Raw genomic sequence first — 23167 nt, forward strand, 5'->3', positions numbered from 1 at the left:
TTGAGGGCACGGCGGAAGGAGGGGAGATCCGGAATAATCCGGATCTCTGGGGGGAGTTCGTTCCACAGGGTGGGAGCTCCCACAGAGAAGGCCCTCCCCCTGGGGGTCGCCAGCCGACACTGTTTGGCCGACGGCACCCTGAGGAGGCCCGCTCTGTGGGAGCGTACCGGTTTACTGAAGTACCGGTTTACTGAAGTATGTCTTAACCTTTTTCTGGGAATTTGGAAACCTAGAATGGCAGGAAGCAACTAAGACGTTAAAACCTTTCTAAAAGAAATTGCAGCCCCTGCTGTTACAGAGAGTTTTCTGCCTGCTGTGTGGCAATAAAAAGAACAAAGTCTTAATTACTATAGGCTACACAGACTTTATAAATTAGCTGGCATCCAAGGCAGTCTTACTTACCTACCCATAGGATCAATACTACATGTAATAATTGTAGGAAAATAACATGAATGTGGCAAATATGTTCTCTTTTTAACATATTTATTTTTCTTTTGTCACCAAAGATAAAACACAAAACAGGATGGGGGGGGGGAAAAACAGGGGAAAAAAACCATCCAAAATGCAGGTGGGGCCTTACATCTCTGCCTCAAAGTCCTACTGGCTTGGACCATTGCTAGTATTAGTTGCCAATCCCATTCTCACCAATAATCTAAGCCAGGGGTCCTCAAATTTAGCAACTTCAAGACGTGTGGACTTCAACTCCCAGAATTCCCCAGAATTCTGGAAGCTGAAGTCCACACATCTTGAAGTTGCCAAGGCTGAGAAGCATTGCTCTAATGCAGGGGTAGTCAACCTTGGCTCTTTTATGACTCGTGGACTTCAACTCCCAGAATTCCTGAGCCAGCTAAGCTGGTTCAGGAATTCTGGGAGTTGAAGTCCACGAGTCATAAAAGAACCAAGGTTGACTACCCCTGCTCTAATGCCAGAACACTGACATCTTGTGCATCTGCTGGGAAAACCACATCAACCAGTTGCAACAACAAGGACCAAGGGAACACATCTCCATGGAAACTAGACAACCAAAACCCACTGTGCCTACTTAAAGGAATATTTAAAGGAAGAAGATCTGCCGTCAACAGATGCCTGTGGCGTTTCTGTGTGCGATTTTGATCACCTGTGTCTCTGTGTTAATATTTCAACCATGGCAAAAGAATCCTCTTAATAATTAAGCCGCAGAAGTTGGCTGAGTTGTGATTATTTTGTCTTTATTTAACCTGAATTTCAACCCATTCCATCTGAGAGGATCAAACTTATGTTTATATCGGGCAAGCTGCATATAGTGGGCATTCAGCTTACTTGGGTATCAATGTCCTTGGAAAGGATTTGCGAAGTTTTTGCTTCAGAACCTAAGCCAAAGAAATAGCTGTAGAAATATTTTTAATATTGTTGTGGAATTTTTATCCTGTCAGTTTTATAGACACATAACTCAAATGACCAAATAGCCATTGAATAGCAACGATTCCTCCCTCCCCCCAGCTTTAATTGTGGTCTGCAATAGAGAAGAAAACAATATATATTTTCCTGAAAAAGCTACCATCTACTCCTCAAAGAATTGGAGAGCTTTTTTTAAAAAAGTAAAAAAAAAAAGCATGTTTTAAGGTAATAACGTCCATTAGAAGTTCAAGCACTCACTTCAAGAAACTGCAATTTCATAATTGGCAGAAATATCATGCAGGCTTGCAAAAGCTCCTAAGTTATCTCCTGGAAAGAGAATTTGATATAAATAATGGATTTTTTCCCCAAAATAATTAAATGGCATCCACAGTAGTATTCTTCACGAAACATTCATATGTGGAGATTACAAACCCTTGGAACAACCAAGCCTTTGAAGTTTTTCAACTGTAATCACATTACATTTTGATAAAAAGAGCTCTTGACAGAATTCTGTTCCACAGAAAGAATAAGAGTGTTAAAAACAATTTTTCTTGCGTTTCATGATCTAATCTAAGATCATATGAGCAAATCACCAGACCAAACTATCGACCAAAACATTCACATCATAAGATCACTTGAGGCAGGAATCTCTCAAAGGCACCAGTGGTGAGTAAAACTTTGTTGTTGTTAGTTGCGAAGTCGCAACCCCATGGACAACGTTCCTCCAGGCCTTCCTGTCCTCTGCCATCTTCTGGAGTCCATTGAAGCTCACGCCTACTGCTTCAGTGACTCCATCCAGCCACCTCATTCTCTGTCGTCCCCTTCTTCTCTTGCCCTCAATCTTTCCCAGCATTAGGCCCTTCTCCAGTGAGTCCTTCCTTCTCATTAGGTGGCCAAAGTATTTGAGTTTCAACTTCAGGATCTGGCCTTCTAAAGAGCAGTCGGGATTGTTCTCTTCTAGGACTGACTGGTTTGAATGCCTTGCAGTCCAAGGGACTCGCAGGAGTCTTCTCCAGCACCATAGTTCAAAGGCCTCAATTCTTTGTCACTCAAGACTTTCTTATGGTCCAACTTTCACACCCATACGTTGCAACTGGGAAAACCATGGCCTTGACTATACGCACTTTTGTTGGCAGGGTGATGTCTCTGCTTTTTAATGTGCTGTCTAGATTTGCCATAGCTTTCCTCCCCAGGAGCAAGCGTCTTCTAATTTCTTGGCTGCAGTCCCCATCTGAGGTGATCTTGGAGCCCAGGAAGATAAAATCTGTCACTACCTCCATTTCTTCCCCATCTATTTGCCAGGAATTGAGAGGGCTGGATGCCATGGGGTATTTTTAAACTCAAAAAGAGGGTGCAATATGCTTCTCAAGTCTATTTAAAAAAAAAAAAACACGCCGGAAGAGTGTAAGTACATCAGTATTTTTTTTTTTAATCATTTTGGATTTAAAAGAACAACAAGAGTAACAAATGCAACTGAATAATATTTACCATTTGTACTCAATAATATAGGTACATTGTTAACATATAAAACCAGAACATATCAAGAAACTTTGTTGTTAGAAAAGCAGATTATGTATCGTTGGCTGCTCAATTTCAAGTACAAGCTACTCAAGTCAAAAACGGTATTATCACAACATTTCATACCAAATTAAGCATGAATGAATACTTTGGTAACGCTTTCCGTGGGTTTCAGCCAATCTCTCCCTTTTTTTCTAGTTTCCAAGACCAAAAAAAATAAATACATTTTTGGATCAAACCCACTGGATCCAGCATCTATCAGCATTAATTGCGATTTCAGCTTGGTGTCTTGTCTCCTTGTCCAAATTATATTGTTTTACACATTCCACACATAAATTCCACAACAGTATCAACCTCAGCATCATTTTACACAATATGTAAATAGTAGTAACATGCTTACAGCTATCCAAAATCCCATTTTCTTGACTAAATAAACAGGCTTCCAAAGGCAGAATCCACCTCCCTGAACCTTTTGTGGGAAGTCAGCCCCCCCCCTCAAGAGAAGGAAATATTAAAAAGGGCAGAATACTATATTTCCACAAAGGATCTTAAAAAGGCAGAAAAGCATGCTCAGTTTTTCTTAATAGCCCCAAGTCTCCCTTCCCCACGCAGAAACCAGCTCTGTAGAAATGCAGATATCATAATCCTTTCAGAAAGACTGGCACCTGGAAGCTTACAGCTGATGGGATTAGAAAGACAAAGATCCCTAGAATCAACAATCCCTCACACCAAAAAATCCAACACAGGACATAGCCATCAGCCACAGCCCCAGGGAAGCAGGATATGACCTTTGGGACATAATAGGATTAACCCACCGCCATCAGAATACCAGAAAGGCACACTCGGACACAGGTCAAAGTTGACGCCACAGGAACAACTCCAAACAAAAGCTCAAGAAGGTATAAAAACCCACCACTCCCTACTACATGTGGTCAGCTTTCCTTTCTGTCTGGCTCTCCTCAATAAACTACAACCTTCTTTCTAAAGCAGTCTCCATTTTGTTTATTCCCGGCTTGGACTGGACCCTGATGAAGATTTTTCTTTCAACAGTTTAATGGAACACTAAAGGAAGTAAAGAAGACAAATTTTGCTCTGGTAGCGATAAAATGTCAACAGAGGTTAAGGCAGTGTTTCTCAACCTTAGCACTTTTAGATATGTGGACTTCAACTCCCAGAATTCCCCGGGCAGCTCTGCTGGCCTGGCATAATTACGGCAAAGTGCTCTCTCAAACAGAAGCATAAAAACATATTTCTGGCTGAAACAGAGTTGCTGTCCATCAGTTATGGCACACCCTTGTTCAGAATGCAACTGTTCAATCAGAAATCTAGCTTGCTTCGTTTGCAAGAACAGGAAGACAGAAGATTGGCCAATCTGTACCAAATTTAGTAGAGGAAAGGAGGAAGAAGACGCTCTCCTCCCATAATACTCCTCGCAAACTGAAAACTAATGCAGCAGGGGGGAAGGTTTTAACCTATGTCTCTGTTCACATTATTGAGCGCAATGTATTACTTCAAACTGCAATTTAAAAAAAGTCTTCCTCCACTGAAAGAAATACAGGCAGCAAACTATGTTAGATTTCTACATGACTAAACTTTGGTGTTGTTGTTGTTTTAAAAAAAACACGTTATTTTGCTGCTTTGCCACCTTAACAAGAAGAAAACTGTATGCAGACTTATATCTAGAACAGGGGTTGGCAACCTTGACTCTTTTATGACTCGTGGACTTCAACTCCCAGAATTCCTGAGCCAGCCATGCTGAGGGGAAAAGGAGAGGTTTCCAAGCTGAGCCATGCTGGCTCAGGAATTCTGGGAGTTGAAGTCCACAAGTCTTAAAGCTGCCATAGTTGTCCACCAATGAGCTAGCAGGGGTAGGCAGCCTTGGCTCTTTTATGACTCGTGGACTTCAACTCCCAGAATTCCCGAGTCAGCCATGCTGAGGGGAAAGGGAGAGGTTTCCAAGCTGAGCCATGCTGGCTCAGGAATTCTGGGAGTTGAAGTCCACGAGGCATAAAAGAGCCAAGGTTGCCTACCCCTGTCCTAGACTAGGTGAAATATTATGTATAGACAAGACTTTGATAATGATACTAGCAGCCTCATTATAAATTTAGCAGCTAATCTTGCCGGAATCATTTATTGCCAGAAGTCTACAAATCTTTCCCTTCCAACTTTCTTCTTCTTCTTTTTTTTTTTTAAAGCTGGTGCTTGAACTAAAAGAGCAAAACACACTTCTTAAAAAGGAAAAAGATGACCTGAATAGTCACATCCAAAACCAGGCCAAAGAAATTACAAGTAAGCTCGGCTCTGGAATTTACTGGCTGGGTTTTTAAAAACCAGTTTCTGTGTCCAGTAGGAATGTGGGACGCTGGGCCAGAAGGAATCCCTATTTCTCACTTGTGGAGAGAAAGCAAGTGAGTGAACTGGGCTACCTGTGAAATGAAGGAGAATCTTTTTTTTTTGTCTTGAGAATTACATTGTGGGAATGGGAGTTGAAATTCTGGGAGTTGAAGTCCATGAGTCATAAAAGAGCCGAGGTTGCCTACCCCTGATCTAGAAGATTGGCAATAGAAAAAGCAAAACATGAAGCCCCACAAGGAAGTCACATTGCAATTTAAGCTGCAACCCTTTTAAGACTGATATTAATTTATTCAGGGAGCAATCGGGATCGCCTTATTATCAATGAAAAAAACAAGGTGTGTGGTGCAAAAAATGATAAGTCATTAGAAGAAACAGTTTTTACCCTCAGGTCAACATTAGAAGCTGAACCAATAACAGAACTATTACATTATCATCACATTTTCTGAAGTAATTTAGGAAGAAACTTTTGTCATATAAAACTTGCTTTGTTGTCCAATGAGAAATTTGTCCAGTTTGAAGAAGCAATGTTTTCTCTTCAGCTGTTAGGTAGCAGGAATCTCATCAAGCACCCAGACAGAACTCTACAATATAATAAGACTGGAGGATGTCTCCGTAAATAAGTCCCACTACACTGAACAGTAATTACTTTGCAATAAAATGTAATATAGTTTTTCCCTAGCTGGTGCTCCCCACTATCTTTAAATCCTGTAACTTCCATAACATTCCATAAAATTAGAGCCAACACACTGCAGAGTAGCAAGCTGAGGCAAATACAGTATTCCAAATTAATAGTGGAAAAAACAGCATCCTCTTTCATTAATATAAAGTTAAATATGTAGCATCTTTTTTTGAAAAAAAAAATCAAAGTATTTTAAACTTGAATGCAGTATTAGATTCTGCCAATCTGAACTGGGAAACGTCATTTCAGAATTATTCCAAAATTGTCAGTTTCCATAGCTAGAACAAAAAAAAACAACAGTTCACCTTTAGAACACTCAAGACCCACACAGACAATGAATATAAGTCATAGTTTGGTCGCTAAATTTACACACCAAAATATACTATTCTCTTCTATTAAAACTGTACTCCATACTTTTCCCTAACACACATAAATATTCATTCCCTTTGGGTGCAATCCACCGCAACTGAATCAACCAAAGTCTTCTGCAACTTTAAACAGGACTGCAATCTTGGCAAAGAGGTTATGATCTCTGAATAAATCCCTCGGTTCTAATTTACATGAAAGCTGGGACATGACCACTGAAGTAAAGACAAGGATAGAGAAAGCTCGAACAACATCCTTTAAAATGAAAAAGGTCTTCTGCAGTCCCGACCTAAGCCTAAGACTGAAAATCAGGCTTGTCAGATGCTATATTTTTTCTATCCTGCTCTATGGAGTAGAGAGTTGGTCTCTGACAGAAGGCCACCTGAAGAGACTAGAAGCATTTGAAATGTGGATTTACAGGCGGCTGTTACGTACAAGCTGGGTTGACAAGATCAGAAATGAGGAGGGGATAAGCCGCCTGGGAAAGCCAAGGGAAATCATCAAAACAATTAAAAAACGAAAATTAGAATATTTCGGACACGTGATGCGACACCCAGAAAAATAAGGCATACTCCACTTAATCCTCCAGGGAAAGATTGAAGGCAAACAAGGTCCAGGCAGAAGAAGAACATTGTGGCTTCAAAATCTAAGGGACTGGTTCGGACAAAACTCAGCAGCACTTTTTCGTGCGGCTGCTGATAAAAACAGGATCGCCAACATGATCGCCAATGTCCGATAACGGATATGGCACAAGAAGAAGAAAAAGTAAGAATAAGACGGTAACTTACTTGAATGTACATATGGTTCAAGCTATCCACTGTTTTCCAGTATTCGCGGTGATGCAAACTTCTGCTAATCTGGGCAGCAATCATTGTCACCTTGGTAAGCGAGGCATGGGATAGGACCTACTCCCTGCTGGCTGCTAGTAAGCCACGCGGTCTGAGCTGATTCTAACAGGCAAAGTGATATTATCCACTCTCAAAGCTACGTAAGGATCAACTGAATGACAACTATGTCAGATCGCTGGATTCTTTCCTTGCCAAAAAGTTCCCCAGCACAAAAGGCAAGAGTGTTTCCTCTCTGCGCCTCTCGGAAGAGCGGAGAAATCCCACTGTCTTGTGAGAGTCATCAAATGCTAGCGTTCAAAAAAACATTGCTCCTAGCGATAATTTGTTTTCACCATTCATATTAAGTTGGCGGCACTGGGCCTTTTTGTTCTTCCCCCTCTAGAAACAGGGAGATTAATAGCCAAAGTATTAATATTCAATAACCTACCTTAATCTTGGCTTCTTGCTCGTACTCATTACATGGCACCCCCCCCCCAATTCTGCTCTCTGTATAAATTAATGTTGCTGTATTGTGAACCATTTCATTTATTGGCCTTCCCCTCCACACTGTTAAGGGGACAGGAACCTGGAAACACTTCATGCTCTTTTGGCCATCGCCATCTCAGTCTGGAATAGCTTGCTTCTTCTCAGGGTTAACCTTCTGCTAAAATGGTGTGGTTTTTTTTCAAACAAACTTTGTAATAGAGAGGGCTATTTAATAAGCTAGCATTGCATGCTCCGTCAATAAGTTGGGGAGTGTATCACACGGCGGTGCACTTGAATCAAGCTACAGCTAGAATGCAATGGACCACATATGTCATATCAAGCCTTGTGTAGTGTTGCTTAGGGGCTTTATTGAGCCCTGGTGGTGCAGTGGTTAGAATGCAGTATTGCAAACTAACTCACTGCTCAATGCCAGCAGTTCGATCCTGACTGGCTGAAGGTTGACTCAGCCTTCCATCCTTCCGAAGTCAGTAAAATGAGAACCCAGATTGTTGGGGGCAAGATGCTGACTCTGTAAACCGCTTAGAGGGGGCTGTAAAGCACAGTGGAGCGGTATATACATTTAGGTCAGTGGTGGCGAACCTATGGCACGCGTGCCAGAGGTGGCACTCAGAGCCCTCTCTGTTGGCACGCGCACCACCTCCAGCAGCAGGTCCATCAGGCCGCCACCGTCGCCCGGAGCAGGAGCCCCACCCAGCACAAAGGAGGCGAAGCGGCCGACTAGCAAGCTCAAGTAGAGATGGTAGAGCAGAGGTCACCAACCATTGCTGGACTGGAACAAAAGGGAGGGGGAAGCATTTTGCACTGCAAATGGGGCGGGGCTAGTGCCTGCGTGATGCTCACTAGCCCTGCCCCGTTCTTGCGTGGTGCAGCGCCTTGTATGTGCACCCTGCGTTGTGGCGACGGCCGTTTTTGCGCCTTGCAGCACGGTGGCCTATTTTTGCGCCCCCAGTTTTTGCGTGCCAGAGGCGGCACTCAGAGGCGCCTCCCTGGCTCCCCCCCCCCGAGGGCACCACAATGCTGATGCAGTCCTGGCACTTTGCGATAAATAAATGGGTTTTGGGTTGCGGTTTGGACACTCGGTCTCTAAAAGGTTCGCCATCACTGATTTAGGTGCTATTGCTATTGGGGGAGGATTTTGATTTTTACCAAGAACAAAATATATGTTTGCGATACCTGCATTGTTAGCAATTCTGGGCATAGATCTGCACACTCTTTGGCATCAGGGCATATGCTAACAGAGCCTTTCATTTTCTCCTTTGTTATTTACTATCACTCCTGCACTGTCTTCAAAATACAACAATACCCTATCTTTTTCCCCCCCTCCTTTGACAAATCATTGCACCTTCTTTCTCAGCTCTGCTCCTTTCTTGACAGTAGCCATTACCATGTCCCCCACACCAACAGCTGGCAGCTATTCATCTCCCCCCCACTTTAATTCCTTTCATTGAGATTATGTACATATTCTTGGCTTCTGCATTATCTGCTGTTGGTAATAGCTTCCACAGGAGGACCAAGTAAAATACCAAATTTTGCACCAGATCAACCACCATGTCCTTGCTTAGACAATTTAGTTTTGGATTTGCAAACTTTTCTATCATGGCTTAATGGAATTATCTCACTTAATGACTTAATCTCACCTCCCTTGTATCTTGTCTCATTTTATTGTATTTTACTGTGGTTAATGCTCATGTCTGATGTGGTCAATTGGCTAATCAATAAAGTTTATCATATTGTATCATTATAGCTTAAGTGTTCTGGGAATCTAGCAAAATGGGGGTTAGTCAATACATCACGGTAAAACCATGGGTTATGGCAATCATGGGTTAAGGCCATCTGTAAAACAAGCCCAAATATTACTATGATAATTATACACTGACCAGAGACGCTTTGCAGGATGGACAGTCTCTACATTTTATAAATAAATATATCTTTCAGACGGCCACAGCGGGCTACAGACCTAATTGCTATTATCCAGCTATAGCTTGATGGTATCATAGTAGATGTTTCTATAGGTAATTCTTTTCAATGTATATCAGTAACAATGGTGGTAATATCAGACATGCAACCTGGGAACATAACAAAAATTTGGAATTTCCCTTTTTCAATCTCTTTTAAAGCACTGTATCAAATCATCTTGCAAAGTACTCATTCATAGGAGGGACTGGATCAACAAGGAGAAGGGAGAGGTTAGCGGTTTGGATATTTGAGCCTATTCAGCAGTTCAAGATTAATTACCTGCCACACCCCAAAGTAAATTAATTTGCTTGAAGTGATAAAGAGGTTTTTAAAAATAAATGCTAATGTGTATTGTTAAAGAAATGCTCAAGACATTTGCTATAAGGCTGGATTTAAAAAAAAAATAGGCTCTTTAAACTGTTAAAGAGAATCTTCACATGGATATAATCTATGCACAGAAAGCAGATGTACTGTCATGTAAGAACAGATGTTTTCGCATTTTACTTCACATCATGCTAAAAAAAATATTGGCCCACTTCCTGGCAGTGATGCAGATGATGAGAAATTCTAGCTACTGTCAATTTCACAGAACATCAGCTGATCAAAATACATCCTAGACGGGGCTGTGGATTGATTCTCTACAGAAAATACATTAACACGGAAGATGTTCACAGGTGCGAGACATTATTGCTATCACTTGATGAGGCTCAAACTGTATTGATTAGGGGTTCACTCTAATTAACATATTTCAAAATGAGGCCTTGATCTGTGGAAGGGTACCTCTTGAAAGTGTGCTTGCAAATATTCACAACCATAAGGATACTTTTTCCAAAGAATTTCTTGATTTCTTGAAGTTGCAGGTTTTGGTCTGCCCAGCGTATATGAATAAACATTTCCTATGAAAGGCCCTGTAAAGCAAGATTATTTCTTCATATATAAAATGCTGCCTCTCCTCAGCCAGCTCTGCCCATGTTCATCATACTTTCCTGGGAATAAACTGCACAGTGAGACAAATCTTCATCAACCAAAATGGCAGTGTTGGTCTTTACAAAGGAATGGAAAGGAAGGGGTTTTTTTTCCCTTTAGAAAGAAATTGTAACTTCAACTTGTCAGTCTACCAACACACTGCATTTACATTTGTTAAACTGGGTTCACACACCATTTCTCTAACTGCTTGTCTCTAGCCTACCTGTTGTTGTAATTTTATCTAGCTAGCTCCTCAGACCATGATGCTCAGCCATTAAAATGTGGCTCTGCACCCAGGTCTGGGGTTACAATGGACACTGAGTCTTTGTTAGTTTTTTGTTGTTGTTGGCTTGGGGCAGGCAACCTTGGCTCTTTTATGACTCGTGGACTTCAACTCCCAGAATGGCTGGCTCAGGAATTCTGGGAGTTGAAGTCCATGAGTCATAAAAGAGCCAAGGTTGCCTGCCCCTGGTTTGGGGTATATTTGGTTGTTTTAGTCTTCCAAATGTACATGTTTTGTATTTGGTCTTTTCTGGGTATAGCTACCCAGAGTCCTTTGGGAGTTGGGTGGTCTCAAAATGTCATCATCATCATCATCATCATCATCATCATCATCATCATCATCATCACCACCACTACCATTGCAATACCTGGAGAGAGATGAATAGAGGAGAAAGGAGAAAACTAGACAAAAGTGTCTTTGTCTACAAATGTCCTGCTTTCATCTCAGCCATAAATAATTTGCTTATTTCAGACATTTTCCATCTCCCAAATCTGATCTTAGATCTTAAGCAGATATATAACTTCCGTTGAAACAAATAGGCCACCCTGGTCAGCTGAGCTATAACATCTGGTTAAAGAAACGCCTAAGGCTCAAACACATTTATTCATTGCCCCACTATAGCTATGCTCTCAATTCCAGGCCATCAGGAATCCTACATTCATTAAGGTTTCCATGCAAATGTCCTTAGACCAGGGCCAGTAAGATCTGGATGCTTCCAGGCTACAGAAATATTGATCCCGCCTCATTCACTGAATTTTAAAGAGGGGGAAGGAAAGTCCAGGAAACATTTTCTACAACAGTTTTTCGACTGCTTCTTTCATCTGTGCACCATTAGGAATAGAATAGAATAGAATGGAATGGAATAGAATAGAACAGAATAGAACAGAACAGAATAGAATAGAATAGAATATAGAATATAGAATATAGAATATAGAATGGAATGGAATAGAATATAGAATATAGAATATAGAATGGAATGGAATAGAATAGAATAGAATAGAAATATCTTTATTGTCATTGTGTAACTCACAACGAAATTAAGTAAAGGGGGAAGGAAAGTCCAGGAAACATTTTCTACATTTTCGACTGCTTCTTTCATCTGTGCACCATTAGAATAGAATAGAACAAAACAGAACAGAACAGAACAGAATAGGAATATCTTTATTGTGTAACTCACAACAAAATTAAGTCCTGTCCACAGTGCACACTACACACAAGTAAAAACCACAAATAAGAACATACATTATATGCACACATCTTTCAGCATATGCCCCCATAAGAAAATCCATTAAGGAAAAAAAAAAAGATGGAAAACGTCTCTTAACGGTAAATTCACAGCCAGACAGCTGAAAATATTCTTTGAAATAGAATATATGGTTGCATATACTTCTCAACGCAACCTATCAAATCCACATGGATTACCACAGAAGGCATCTACGTCGCACCCCCGTCAACTTGGGTGCAAACCACACTGAACAGACTTATTCTGACTACAGATTGATTCAAGTGCTTAAATGGCTTGCCTTATTTTCAAAATAAAACCACCCTATTCCACTTTCCACAGATCAGCACCATCTGTCACTTGGTGAAAGCCAGTGTCACAAGTAGAGAGATTTTGTTGCCTTGCTACAGTATTTAGGGGATTTTCACTTGATGTGGTTCCTGTTTTTTATGTTGAACTGCATTAGTTCCAATTTATGTAGTCAAAGAACAAAAGCTTGGCTGACTAATGAATGGAGTCAATTCAAGCTAAAAGACTGCAACATCACTCCAAATGAAGTGACTGGAAAATTTATTAGGTTGCACAACCTTCAGGACCTTTGAACTGGGTTAAACACACATACTTTTTCAAAATGAGCCAGTTTAGGGTAGTGGTTTAAGCCATTAGGTAAGAAACTGGGGAAAATGTGAGTTATAATCCTGTCGTAGGCGCAAAACCTTCTGGATGCCTTTGGGCCAGTCACTCCCTCTCAACTCTAGGAAGAAGGCAATGGCAAGCCATTTCCAAAAATGTTGCCAAGAAAACTTATGGACTTGCCCAGGCAGTTACTAGGAGTTAAGACTGACTCAAAGGCACCTCCCCAGAAAAAATCCTTTTCAAAAGGAGCAAAGGAACAAGTAAAATAAAAAGAAGGTGATCTGATTCACACTCTAAATTGTAACTATAACTTTGCAATACTGTTAGGTGTAAGATGCTACGGGTGTAAACCAACCAGTAACAGTATTACAAGATCCCTAACTTAGAAGACAGCACTACTAGTCAACAAATTGCCATTTCTATATCACCATTTTTTTTAAGGCTCTGAAGTTCTCTAGACAGCAGGAAAGCAAAAATACTAACAGAGGAGTTTAAGACAGTGTTTCTCAACCTTGACAATTTTAAGGCATGTGGACTTCAACTCCCAGAATTCCACAGCCAGCAATGCTGGGTGTGGGATTCTGGGAGTTGAAGTCCACATGCCTTAAAATTGTCAAGGTTGAGAAACACTGGTTTAAGAGAACTGTAGGCATCTAGAGAGGAACACAGCATCTTAAGTTACAGCACCCTGGGCCATCGCTAAATCCACCTCTTGAAAAGTTAACTGTTCAAGCATTTTAATTTCTCATACTGCATGAATAAGAGAAGCACTCAGCCACAGCTGCCATCTTAACCTTTTTTGAAGCATCCTAAAGACCAAGTATTTTTCTTATTCCAACAAACAGATGTATATCATCAAAAAGGATGTAACAAGAGAAAGAATTGCCCCCAGAAATAAAGAATGGAGCGTTCCAGGGGGGAAAAAAGGAAATAAGCAGGTTTTACCTGCTTAGAAGAATTTCTGTTTTAAGATTTGCCTAGATTATAATGGCAGCCAAGCAATTTATAGCACGGAAGTCACAACCTTGTAGATGTGAAGTATTTTTTTATCAGCAGTAACATCAATCTCTTATCATTCCCAGACACAGCCTATCCCTAGCTGTACAGTCTTAAGAAAGTAAAACTGCCACTTTTACCACCAAGAACAACAAACTTATTACTGAACAGAATAAGAAAATATTCCAATGACATTGCAATTAGCCAAAGATTTGCCAAAATTATATCTCTCCAGCCAGCCTGGCTATTTAGAGAACCTGAACATTTTCCTTTCCTTATGGGGTTCACCAGGTAGGCCTTCTCTAAAACAGCCCCCACCTTATGGGCAACAGTGTTTTCATTTCAGCAATATTCAGAGCTCCCAGCTTGCTGCAATTCTGTAAGCAAATGAAAGCTGGTTGAACATGGTTTTGGTCCCACATGACTGACAATACATGCCTGTCTTGAGTGTTATCTTTGCTTTCCTTTGGTAGTTAATTTTGAGGTTTTTATATTAAATTGTACTTATTTAATGTCAGTTTTTTCTTTTCATTAAACGGTGCACACTACACCACCCAGAGTCTTTGGGGACCAGGCAGTGTCATAAGTACTGTAAATAAACAAACACAATTAAACCAAATATGATTCACGCTTATGTAGCAGAATAGACAGTAGTTCAAAGAAGCCTTATTATAAACAAAAGACAGCTTTCCATCCATGCGCTGATGAAGCAGATTTTATTCCTCCTACCTAGAGCCTTCGCTGCCATCGTAAAAAAAAAAAAAAACAGCTAGTTTTTCTGATGCACAAAAATTATGCTTTCTTAGTCTTTGTAGGGCAGTGACTTAAAATTCGCAACCGCTGCTGGCAGGAAAAGGGGCGGGGGGGGAGGAATCTTGAGGCAGGCCCTGCCAAAACTGCAAAAGGCAGGTGTGAAAGTCCTAAAGCAAGTTTTAAAAAGGGCTGTAAAAGAGGAGGCTCCAACCCCTTTCCTTTGCATTTGCGGAAAGAGACAAGGATAGTGATGAGACAAAATAGATGGAGGACATGGCAGTTAAGATGCAGGATGTGAAAGATGCTGCAGGCCCAGGTTGCCTGCCAGCCATGTCTTGTTTTTTGCATTTCATTGGGGGGGGGGGGAATGCAATCCAAAATTGAGCACCACACAAAGCAAAAGAGCCAGAATATGTATGTATGTATGTATGCATGCATGCATGCATGCATGCATGCATACACATATATATATATATATATAAATACATATATATATATATACACACATATAAAAAATATACATTATTTAAATATACAATATAAAATATATATTATTTAAATATACACATATAAAATATATATTATTTAAGTACATATGTCTTTCACTGAGCACCAACCTAGGAGACAATGCAAGCAAGGACGGGGACGGGGATGGGGGGGGAGGCTCCTTCCCTACGACCGAGACTCCTTTCCTTCGCCCCCCCTCCGTCAGAAAGACACCCCCCAGTCCTCCCCCCACAAAAAAAGGGGGAGTCAGCAGCCACCCCTTTGGGGGCGCTCGCCCCCCCACTCCCCACACAGCCCGCGGCGTTGCCAGGCAACCCCCAACGGCCACCCGGGCAGGCCTGGACGCCTCCCGCGCGCCCGCGCGCGCCTCACCTTCGTGAAGAGCTCGGAGGCCGCCATGGTGGAGGAGCCGCCGCCGCCGCCGCCGCTCCCACCCGCGAGGCCGACGGCGAGGTCGGCTCTCCCGCCTCAGGGCCGGCGGAGGAGCCGAAGGCGGGGCGGACGCGAGGGAAGGAGGGAGGCGGCTACTGGCTGCCCTCGGCGGGAAGCGGCTGCCGAGTCGGGCGGGCCATGTCGCTCCCTGGGATGCGCCGGGTAGAGGGATGAGGAGATGCGGGCCGCTCCCTCCGCCTCCCTCCGCCTCGTCAGGCATGCTGGGTACCGGCGGAGGCGCCCGAGCGTGCGCGCGGCCTTTCCCCGGCGATGGGGCACGGACGACCGAGACCCCCCCCCCCGCTTCCCTTCTTCCCTTCAGGCGGCGGCCGGGCCAGAGGCAGGGTGGTGGCGGGGGTCAGGGAAGGCCGGCTGGGCCGCCCTTTTGGGGCGTGCGGGGCTGCAGAAGCAACCCCCCCCCTTCCAGACGTTTAAAAAGGAGAGCCCCTCATGAGAAAGGAGAAATTGAAAAAGATGTTGAGACACTTTTGAAAGAGTACAGAGAAGAGCAACAAGGATGATTAGGGGACTGGAGGCTAAAGCATACAAGGAAAGGCTGCTGGAATTGGGTATGTGTAGTTTAACGAAGAGAAGGATGAGGAGGGACATGATAGCAGTGTTCCAGTATCTCAGGGGCTGCCCCAAAGAAGAGGGAGGCAAGCTATTCTCCAAAGCGCCTAAAGGCAGGGCAAGAAGTCCCAAAGATGCTTTTTCATGAGGCAACTGGACTATATTTTTCTTTGAAGACGTTTCGCTTCTCATCCAAGAGCTGAAGAAGCTTCTTGGATGAGAAGCGAAACGTCTTCAAAGAAAAACAAGAAAGTCCGGTTGCCTCCTGAAAAAGCATCTTTGGGATAACTGGATGACTGAGAATCTCCACATAGACATTGAGCAGGACAAGAAGCAACGGATGGAAACTAATCAAGGAGAGAAGCAACCTGGAACTACAGAGAAATTTCCTGACAGTTAGAACAATTAACCAGTGGAACAACCTGCCTCCAGAAGTTGTGAATATTCCAACACTGGAGGTTTTTAAGAAGAGACTGGACAGCCATTTGTTCGAAATGGTGTAGGGTTTCCTGCCTGAGCAGGGGGTTGGACTAGAAGACCTCCAAGATCTCTTCCAACTCTGTTATTCTACTCAATTCTGCAAAAATAAAAAGAAAATCCTCTGTAAGACCCAGTGAGACTCATCCATCAGGGGGAAGCCGTGGCCAGTAAGCGTCTCAGTCCTGGAGGGGACTGTCCTGCACCCTGCCCTGCTGGCTTTAATACAGATAGTCCTCAATTTACAACATTTCATTTAATGACCGTTCAAAGTTACAAAGGGCACTGGAAAAAGTGACTTAGGGTCGTTTTTCACACGACCTTTGCAGCATCTCCAGGGTCACATGATCAAGATTTAAGACATGGTAACTGGTTCATATTTATGACCGTTGCAGTGTCCCGGGGTCACATGATCCCCCTTTGCAATCTTCTAACAAGCAAAGTCAATGGGGAAGCCAAATTCACTTAACAACCAGGTTATTAATTTATCTACTGCAGTAATTCACTTATCAACTGTGGCAAGAAAGGTCATAAAATGAGGCAAAACCCACAACAAATGTCTCACTTAACAACAGAAATTTGGGGCTTGATTATGGTCGTAAGTCAAGGACTACCTGTATTTGGGTGGTGGAGGGAAGATGAGGCTAGTATAATCTGAGTTACAGGTTACCAGGGACAAATTATACTTGAGACCACAATTGTCTATTGTTAAGGCGGTGTTTTGCCCCATTTTACTACCTTTTTGCCATAGTTGTTAGGCAAATCACTGTAGTTAAGGAAATTGTATGGTTGTTAAACGAATTTGGCTTCCCCCCCCCAACTTGGCTTGTGGGAATACATGCCAGTTGTCAAGCACCCAAATGTTGATTATGTAATCATGGGGAGGCTGCAATGGTTGCAACTGTGAAAACTGGTCATAAGTCATTTTTTTTCAGTTCAGTTGTAACTTTGGTCACTAAATGAATGATTGTACATCAAGGACTACTTATAGAACCTGATTTAGCCATTATAATGGCTCTGTGTGTTGGGATACTTGGGTTCACTTCCTCCATCCTCCTAAACCAGGCATCCCCATCTTCAGCTCGTACCCATTAAAGTGTTTTAGCAGGATCATGCCACCATTAAATAAGCCATACGCATACATATGCACCCATTGTACTGTTGCTTTTTTGGGTTAAGCAGTCTCCAAGTAGCAATCAAAGCCAACCCTACTTAGCTTTTTCAAGATCAGTCATGGAGAAGTGCTGCCACCTGCTGTCAGTCCATTTTTTTTCTTTTGTACAATATCCTGAATAATCACACAAGCTGGGTCTAATACTGTATAGTAAGCTAAAGCACCAGTGGTAAATTTGATATCCAGTCTGTTTTGTACACATGGCCAATTTGTGCTCAACAAAATATCGGGCTTCTACTAAGTTTAATCCAACAAAGTCCATCCATTAGGTTTCTTAATGAAGTCCACAAAATAAATTCCAAGACAACCTATGACCCATTGAGTCACCCTTTTGAGAGAAAAGTAGGAGTCTGATGTGACCACTTCCTGATGTTTGGTGTTATCTGTTGACCATGACCACCTCCTCCTTTCCACAAGGCATAATTAGGCTGATTTATTTTTTTTACCCTGATGGTGGATGGTGTTGCCATCATCTCTTACCAACTGGAATAGACCCTATTCTTCTGGTTTGATCAATAAGTAGAAGATATTTCTATTCAAATAGTTAAAAGAGCTAAGGTTAGTTATGCAGGAGCAATTCAGCTTCTTCACGGTTTACCAAAATTACAAATACGTCAGATACCAATGTGCTATCGTATCTAGAAAGAGGGTATACAGCGGACAAAAACAAAGATGAACCTGCAATTTTGTGTTAGAAAATACCAGACGAAGTCGAGACACTATAAAGAATTTACATAGTTCCTGCTCCTTCAGGGATTTGTCTGAAGAATCCATTCTGATGGTTCGTGGATTAATTTTCAGAATCAATTTTCATAAATGAATTGCATAGAAACAAGCCTATTAGTGTATTAAAATCAAATCATAACATTTAATACAATTTTTAGAAAAATAAGAACTGAGGTATACAGTATATAGAGTTACAGTCAGGAACATTATAGGTTTAATATTGAATACATATTAGAAAACAGAAGCTTTTTCCTTAATACAAAATTAATTCCATGGAAACCAATGCTTTTAGTCAAGGCAGTTATTGTGGGTATGGAGTGACTCAGTAAAACACCAAACAAAGTTTCTACAGAGCAGTGAAAACAAATTAATTGTATTTATTATGCATATTACACAGATTGAAAGCTGTAGGGAGCATCTGAAATCTTCATTGCCTCAGGTTATGGAATGCATCAAAGAACTTATCAGACCGAGCAATTCTTAAGGTGGCCTCTGCATACACATGTTCACACATAGATTCTTGTAACAATGGGCAAAGTCGGTGGATGGAGCAGAAGCAGGAAAAATTTTATCACTTGACACACAATTACTGAACTCCTGGGGAAGAGTTAGGAAGCTGTTACCTATTTTGAGTACAGACATCCTTGAGCAATACTAATCACTGCCTAAAGCAGATTGTTAGGCTGTAGTGCAGATCTCTGAAAAAGGTATCAAATGGCAAAACTCATATTATACAGTCTATATACAAACATAACAGCTTTATCTTGTTGAAATAAGCTGCAGCTCAGATGTCCATTCTCTCTTCTGAGAAATTATTACTGATCAAACTATTTGCATCCTTAATATAGAACAACCTATCTTCAGTTGCTGAGGTTTATTAGAGACAGAGATTCATTATCAAAGCAGACTGGTACTGGAATAGATACTCTTATAATTGCTCAGCTTATGTTTTTTGTATCATTAACATTTGCCCAGTCATATCAATACAAAAATATAACTTGTAAGCAGGAGAATGGAATGTTTAGATTGACATAGTTTATATACTTCCTTACCCAGCAAACAAATTCCCCTTACTATAATCTGCAGCAATCTGTTAGGAAATCATTTTAAGGTAGTCAACAAGGTCGACCTCTTAATTTAAAAAATAAACTGAATGTTTGTTGGAACAGCTTCCATTAAATGTTACATATTTGTGAATCAGATACTGGGTTCTCAGTTCTATCCCTACAAAGTATCTTTACTGGTGCCGATTTTACTGCTCACAGTATTCAAATTGCAATACAACTGGGACATAAAATTGAAGCAGATTATAGCAAGAATAGATATCATGTCATTACTACCCAGACAAAAGAAAAAAATATAGCTTTAGGGGAGAAGTGACAAAATAGCCCTCCCAAATAAACTAGAAATTACAAATTATCCAGATGTCACCCATGCAGCTAACAGTAATTCAGATCAGTATAAAGTAACTTTTTAAAATTTGAGATGTAGCAAGGCTACGTCCAATACCTTCGAAAATGTTGATTTACTCTTTGTATGAATGTTGAATTTATTTGTAAAAGATGCTCAGCAGAAATTTATTACTTTCAGAGACTATTCTTGGAAAAATCCAACTTCTATTGCCTAATGTCAAATCTCTCAAACTATACAAAAATCTTCCAGCGTGAGAATGTCAAATAAATCTGAGATTTTAAGACAGACAAAATAGTATTTTTGTTGTTAATTTTTATATGTGGTATAGGTAGCCAATTATATCCAAGATACGATTGCTTTTGCTTTCATATTTATAATATACAATGACAAAGCACTCTTATCTTACAAAACATCATAATTTTAGAACATATCAAATCTAGCCAATACCATCTTTACTTCTTAATCTAAAAAGAGCTTGTATTCTTTTTTAACTACTCCTAAAATAGCAGATGCTGTTTTTATAATGTTGGAGGCCTCCAGTAGCAGCACAGATATATCCATAATTTCATGTTTTAAACTTCTTGCATTTAATTTTAAAAAGAGATCTTCAAATGTGCTGAAGAAATACAGTAGTGCTGGAAGTCCCTATATAGGGTGATTTAAAATGTGTTTAATTTTTTTTAAGTTTAATGTGTTTAAATTTAGTCCCTTGAAATGAATAGAACATTTCAGATAAACTATTTTGTATATATAGAGAAAATATTTGTACTGAACATTGCATCAATTAACGGGAAAATGTATTGGTAAAGCTGATTTATCCATAGTGCTTCAACACTTTCCAGATTTTAAGCATACAAGTCTATTACTTTTCGCTAAGGAGGTTTTGATTCAAATAAGTATGATGATTTTCCAAGACAGAATTTGTGCTTCTAGTTGGCACATTTTTAAAAGTGTAGTTAACATATTTGCAAAAATTGTGCAAAACTATCTTATTTACAGACATGGCACAAAAGTGAATGCAGTCTATGCATATGCATACTTCATCCACTTTAAAAATGTGTTCTATGCTACAGGACCAAAAAGAATACCAGCTTCAACAGACAGTTGTCAATAAGCACAAAGTTTACAAGAATTACACCAAAATGAGCAAATATTGCTCAAGTAAAAATCTATTGTTAAAGCTGAAGTAGGTTTAAGGCCATTCAAGTTCATGAGTAGATACACAAATTTAGTGAGAGCCCCATCATTTTTAATACATGCTTTGCCTTCTAGGAACTTACTGTCTAAAACCTCTACTTTACAAAACCAAAACACAAGAAAAAAAAAGGAACTTGTATTTGATACAAACATATTACACTGTAATTAAAGTGAACTAAGGAACGCCAAAACATTAAAATTTTTCAAACTTGCTTTGTCACTTGCTGGAACCAGCCCTACACTAGCAAACGGGTAATATGTACATTTTTCAAGTAGATTACATTGCTCTAACAAAACATGTCCTTTTTTAAAAAAAAAAATCAGTGCATTGTTCTCAACTCATCCAAGGATTATGCAATTCTTAAATGGACTCTTAACAATAGCAGCACACGCTACCACTACCTGCCAAGCAGTCAGTCAATGACTTACTGCAGGGGTCCTCAACCTTGGCAACTTTAAGACTTGTGGACTTCAACTCCCAGAATTCCTCAGCCAGCTTTGCCAAGCTGGCTGAGGAATTCTGGGAGTTGAAGTCCACAAGTCTTAAAGTTGCCAAGGTTGAGGACCCCTGACTTAGTGGAAACAAAAATGTGAAGAAATAAAACTTAAGGAAAGAGTAAGGGAATAAGAAGTTTCATGCAGTTCTGCCAGCCTAGTCAGCCAGCCAGCTTGCTAGCAACAAGAGATGGTTTCCGCTGTGGAAGGTCCTGTGGAGTAGGAATATGGTCACCTGTGACTTCAGTCTTATCAGGAGCTGCAGTAGGAAGCTGCTTGTTCTTCATCTTTGCTTTCGCCATATTGTAATCCCCAGAATCAAAGTACTTTTGCTGCAAGATAAATGTATCAAGTGAAATATAATACAAATATAACGTAGTTCCTTCAAGAATTACATACATGCTTCAGAATCAAGCTGACGCATACACAGAATAAAAGGTTTAAGTTAATCCTTACCAGGAAAAACTCATCCAATGGAGACAAAATGGGTTAAAAGGGGGAACACTAGTTTTGTTATCACTTGATAGTTAGAACTGCTTACAACATCCTGCTCACATTAATGAATAGGGTATTTAGTATTGCAATCCCAGGCCAAGAAAGCATTCATTATGAACAAAATGCATAAAGTACCACAAAGAGGGATCTACAGCATTCATTTGTATCCTTGAAGATAAATTAAATGCATTGTTTGAATATTCTGTATGCTATTCTGCTAGGATATAGGTTTTAGTTTCAGAGCAAACAAAGATAAATTAAAACATCTCCCTTTATTAGGTAGGTTAGCTTTTTAACTCACTCCTTTCTGAAGTCTCTTCCTCAAAAAATCTGAGCCCCCAGGCTTTTGGCCCAGATGAGGATATCTTGCTTTCAACTTCGCTTCTTCAGCCTTCTCAGGACTAACCACCTTATCTTCCATTTCCTAAAAATGTAAGAAACTGGCATTTTATTATACTGTTCTGTGACTTCACAATTCGCATTGTGATACCCAGTTTTAAAAGTAAATAATCCAATCATACTTCATAATGGTTTCTTCGCTAAATAATATAAGGGTTAGGTTCGCAATTTACAGAAACATAAAAACCAATGGCTTAACATATACTTCGAATATACTGCCAACTATAACTTTGCAATACTGTAGTACCGTAGGTGTAAGATGCTACGGGTGTAAACCAACCGGTAACAGCATTATAAGATCCCTACTTACAAGACAGCACTACTAGTCAACACAATCCAACCCTTTCGACTTTTGTCAAGGTCCTAAGGGCAAACATGAACGAAATAACCATTTCCGATGCTTTCTGCTCTTTCTTTACCGGTCTGAAACACGTCCCGGGAGAGTTTAGTGTTGGGACACGTGATGGTCCTATACAGACGCTCTCTTAGGAACCCGGCTTTCATCCTTTTAAGGCTATTAAATTCAATCACTGACCGAAGAGAAAGATCTATCTATTCTAGATCAACCCAAGTTTCGGAGACAGGATTGACGGACTACCTTGAATCACAGAAGCCCTTGGTATCTATCTGATCATTACTCCTTAATTATTATTTTTGGGGGGGGAGGGGGCTGCGCATTAGAGCCCGATGATGTCAGAATCCCGCCTCGCCTGCTGCAATCAGACGCCACCGGCGCCCGCAGCCACGGGGGGGGAGGTGGGCACGCCCACCGGGGACCCCCCTGGAGACCCTTCCCGCTCTCGGGGGGGCAATTCGGAGCGATCCCACCCTCGCGGGGAGG

General features: G+C 40.9%; 1 protein-coding gene and 1 pseudogene across 1 annotated transcript in view; both read right to left on the reverse strand.

Moving 5' to 3' along the window:
• Nucleotides 1-15347, reverse strand: part of LOC107294475 — a 22154-nt pseudogene extending 6807 nt beyond the window's left edge.
• Nucleotides 15348-21539: 6192 nt separating this feature from the next.
• Nucleotides 21540-23167, reverse strand: part of ARPP19 (cAMP regulated phosphoprotein 19) — a 2963-nt gene continuing 1335 nt past the window's right edge. Inside the window, exons 2-3 of the mRNA XM_015823714.1 lie at nucleotides 22229-22351; nucleotides 21540-21764 (exon numbers count right to left, since the gene is read on the reverse strand). Coding sequence (XP_015679200.1) covers nucleotides 21594-21764; nucleotides 22229-22351 — 294 coding nt within the window. The 3' untranslated portion in view covers nucleotides 21540-21593. The remainder of the gene's footprint in view (nucleotides 21765-22228; nucleotides 22352-23167) is intronic.

This window comes from Protobothrops mucrosquamatus, unplaced genomic scaffold, assembly GCF_001527695.2.
Source record: "Protobothrops mucrosquamatus isolate PMUCROS unplaced genomic scaffold, P.Mucros_1.0 scaffold1956, whole genome shotgun sequence".
In the NCBI taxonomy this organism is placed as follows: Eukaryota; Metazoa; Chordata; class Lepidosauria; order Squamata; family Viperidae; genus Protobothrops; species Protobothrops mucrosquamatus.